This window comes from Lolium rigidum, chromosome 2 (assembly GCF_022539505.1).
Source record: "Lolium rigidum isolate FL_2022 chromosome 2, APGP_CSIRO_Lrig_0.1, whole genome shotgun sequence".
NCBI classification, from domain to species: Eukaryota; Viridiplantae; Streptophyta; class Magnoliopsida; order Poales; family Poaceae; genus Lolium; species Lolium rigidum.
The window spans coordinates 56,728,661-56,732,399 of NC_061509.1; the positions used below are offsets into that span (position 1 = coordinate 56,728,661).

The 3,739-nt window shown below is 47.4% G+C and overlaps 1 protein-coding gene across 1 annotated transcript; it reads left to right on the plus strand.

Annotated features, from left to right (window-relative positions):
• Window positions 1-243: 243 nt before the first annotated feature.
• On the plus strand, window positions 244-3,325 carry LOC124686516 (protein RGF1 INDUCIBLE TRANSCRIPTION FACTOR 1-like). The gene is made up of 4 exons (XM_047220445.1): window positions 244-417; window positions 2,565-2,639; window positions 2,758-2,898; window positions 2,986-3,325. The coding sequence occupies exons 1-4, from the start codon at window positions 244-246 to the stop codon at window positions 3,322-3,324; spliced, it is 729 nt and encodes a 242-aa protein (XP_047076401.1). The 3' UTR covers window position 3,325.
• The last annotated feature ends 414 nt before the right edge of the window (window positions 3,326-3,739 follow it).

Consider the following 3,739-nt stretch of genomic DNA (forward strand, 5'->3'; position numbering starts at 1 on the left):
ATTCGTTGCACATTCCTTCTCCCTCTCCCTCTCTCTCTCCTGAACCTACAAGAAGAAGACAACCCACATCTGTATCTACGCCCTCACGCAGCACCACCACTAAACTAGAGAGAGAAAGAGAGAGAGAGAGGGGGAGACAGGAAGACAGAATTGGCCTGCCGAGAAAACAAAAGAGAGATCAAACCGAGAGGAGAATTGGCAAGAAACGGAGAGGGAGTCTTGAGGAGCTAGTGAGAGAGAGAGATGGGGATGAGGGTGCCGGGGTGGGTTGGGGGCCTGGTGGAGGAGAGCTTCTTCGTGGGGTGCGAGGCGCACGAGAGCCGCAAGAAGAACGAGAAGAACATCTTCTGTCTCGCCTGCTGCACCAGCATCTGCCCGCACTGCGCCCCAGCTCACCGCCACCATCCCCTCCTCCAGGTTACTACTACTTCTCTCTCCTTAATTTCACTCACTCACAACTAATCTCCGTCGGCTTCTGCGCCTGCTTCCACCTATCTCTGTTCAATTCTTGGTTAATTTCTTGCTGCATGCTAGTAAAATGACGCGCAATTCTTGCTCCTGTAAGCCAGCCATGGAGACGCATGATCCCCCAACAGTTTTGCTTTCTTTTTTTTGCATGCTTTTCTTTGGTATAATCGCTCTGATTTCCTCCCTTTTTCCCCGATTATCATGCTTCTTGCGAATTTTCTTCATTCGATCTACTCCACTAATCTGGCAGGCAGCAAATCAGAGGATGAATGTTGCATGCTCCAATTAGCCCGTCTGGTTCGGGCTTAATTAACACTTGCGGTACTAGCGGGGACGAACTCCATTAAATTAATGAATCAATTCGCACACTCCTACTTGTAGACTAGAGGGAGAAGCCCAGGAGGAGGTGTATCTATCAATCTACCTATCCGTCTTTGCTTTTTGTTTTGTCCTGTGCTGTCTTTTCATGTCTTTGTTCCGTTCTCACTTAGATTTGGCTTAAGCTCCGATCCACGATGGCCTATCGATCGGCCTCCCTCTAGTCTAGCTAGATATCTACTATGATTGAAGCTTACAACTCGTTTCTGTTTCGTAATTATATATGCTAATCTCTCATGTACTTGCTCCGGTCCTTGTCGCTGTCGTCTTGCGAGTTCTTGGGTCATATATGCCACTTTTTGAGCCCTTGAATTAGGATGGTGATTGCAACATGTAACAATCACCTAATCTGCATAAAGCAAGCATCCCATAAACCGCAAACGGAGCGGGATTCTGCCTAATTTATCGCAGCTTGATGGATTCTGTGGGAGGTAATATCGGGCAAATTCCACTAGTAATTGGTTGCCTGGGTAAATTTCAGAGGGTGGTAAAAACATGGTAGGACTTGGCTTTTGTTTTTTAATCAAGAATGTAGAGATTCTCTTGCATGCAGTTGCTTTGTTCCTCTTCTCGATCTCTTTTGCTTCAATTTGCTTGTCCTCTTCCTGCCGGTTCCCCATCCCCTTTCATTTCATTGCACCTAAATTGGTTGCATGGGTAAATAAAACTCTGATGTGATGGAACCGGGTTCAATTGTTCAGTGAATTTTTACTGCCCCCTTGTCCTTTCACTAGAAATAGGCATAGTCCTACAAATCAATGCAAGTGAAATTTCACCTCTGTATTCATGCTTGTGCAAGACTTTTTGTGTGTGTTGGGAAGGTACTTTTCCACTACCTGTGTTCCCCTTTTGCCATCTTGCCAATTTACTGCAAGGTCACAATCACAATCCCCTTCTCACTTTCACCATGTTCTTCTTTCGCCCACACAGCCAAAGCTTTTGATCCAAAAGTGATCTTGATTGTGAATTGCCCTTTTCCCAAGGATTTTCTACCCACCTTTCCAAGTGAATCATTAGCATTTCCAATGAATTGATCTTTTGTCTGAGATGATTACCTCATGGTTCTAGGAAATTTTCCATTAAAAGGCCTGCTTATCCAAACTGTTTTGCCATGTATGGAAACATATCCCTGCTCTAGTGCTCTTCCACATCTGCAAAGCAGGTGGGTGTGCATGGTAAGAAATGGGGCATCTTAGGATTGTTACAGCCACCGGCAAAGCAGATTTACCATATGCGCGCATGGTAAATGGGATCCTTGTCTTTTTTACCAAAGAAAGCCTCAATGCTGTTCCTTCCTGCAACCGGGGGGCCTCCCTTGATACTGTTCATTCAAGCCACAGTGAAGTGCTAGCCACCAAAACAGCTTTCTTCTTCAGCAGCTACTTTTTTTTTACCACCACCTCGGTTGGGGTTTTTACCATCGTGCCCATGCAATGCTGCCAATTATTTGGCCATAGATGTTGTACCTAGCAGGGGTAGTTGGTCATTGCACATCGTGACCTTGGGTATGGCCGTGGTAGTACCACCACTTGGTCAAAGCATCGTCCTCCATTGATGTGTTGCCCAATAGAGGAGCACCGGCAGCCGTACCAATCCTAACCTGTACAATGAATTCCAGAATTACCCTTTCTCTTCCTGATCAGCCACAGCACGAATCATGAAGCCCACGTCTGTTTCTGATTCCAGTTGTTCTTGTGTTTCTTTCTGCATGCAATCAGGTGCGGCGATACGTGTACAATGACGTCGTCCGCCTGGGTGACCTCGAGAAGCTCATCGACTGCTCCTATGTCCAGGTGATTAACCTAATTGCGAATCAGTGTAGTAATTTGTATTTTAACAACTGCACTAGTTGCAGTACTACTTTGCTTGGTGAGGATGCATAATTAAACTGTATGCATGTGTGTCTCTCAGCCCTACACGATCAACAGCGCTAAGGTGATCTTCCTCAAGCCCAGGCCTCAGTCCAGGCCGTTCAAGGGCACCGGTAACGTCTGCCTCACATGTGACAGGATCCTCCAGGAGCCCTTCCACTTCTGCTGCCTCTCCTGCAAGGTAATTAATCAAGTAATTAGCACTGCAACTTCTTAGTTAATATCAGCTTACACATGCTGAATCGTCTACCTGTGTCTTCGTTTTCAGGTGGACCATGTGGTGGACCAGGGAGGGGACCTCTCCAACATCCTGCTCTACCACGCCGGCGACGGTCTACCCTTCCCACGCTTTGAGAACCTCCACGTCGGCGATGCCGACTCGGGCCAGGTCACGCCAAACTCGATCCTCGAGGACCCGGTGCATCACCACAATGGCTATGGCTATGGTGGTGGTGGCAGCGGCGGGTCGAGCGATAATGCAGGTAATGGCGATGGTGGTGGCGAGACGGTGGTGAAGAGGAAGAAAGGAGGAGGGTTCTTCCCCAAGATTGTGCTGTCACTGGGCAACAGGAGGAAGGGTGCACCCCACAGATCCCCTCTAGCCTGAGAAGTCCCTGGTTTGCCAGCCCCACCCCTATATATGTGTCATGCTGTTAATTACCAGTATCTAGCTAGTACTAGTAGTGTGTTATAGTCCTATGATTAGGCATGTAGAGAGTGTCTGGTTGGTTTGGGAGGGGCCTAATTGTGATCTAGGGCCACCTCAAGCTAGGCAAGTGTGTTGAATTAGACCGAGAGAAAGAGACCAAAGGGAAAGCAGTTCCCCGTTACATGGCCTAGGTAGGCACGGTTTCTTGTGCGGCGCCCACCTTGCATTTGCAGGCAGGCTCCACACAAGGTGGCTACCAATTTTGTATTTTGCCGTAACAGGGGTTTACTTGCATATACCTCCACAAATATATATAAAAGATTGTCCCCCACATATGTATTATGATAATGCTGTTAGCGATGTTTGTACATTG

What these genes read in the sequence shown, in the direction of transcription:
- LOC124686516 (XM_047220445.1), top strand. Translation starts at nt 244, where the DNA reads ATGGGGATGAGGGTGCCGGGGTGGGTTGGGGGCCTGGTGGAGGAGAGC. An exon ending in TCGACTGCTCCTATGTCCAG is followed by an intron (nt 2,640 to 2,757) that starts GTGATTAACCTA and finishes TGTGTCTCTCAG; the next exon opens with CCCTACACGATCAACAGCGC. An exon ending in TCTGCTGCCTCTCCTGCAAG is followed by an intron (nt 2,899 to 2,985) that starts GTAATTAATCAA and finishes CTTCGTTTTCAG; the next exon opens with GTGGACCATGTGGTGGACCA.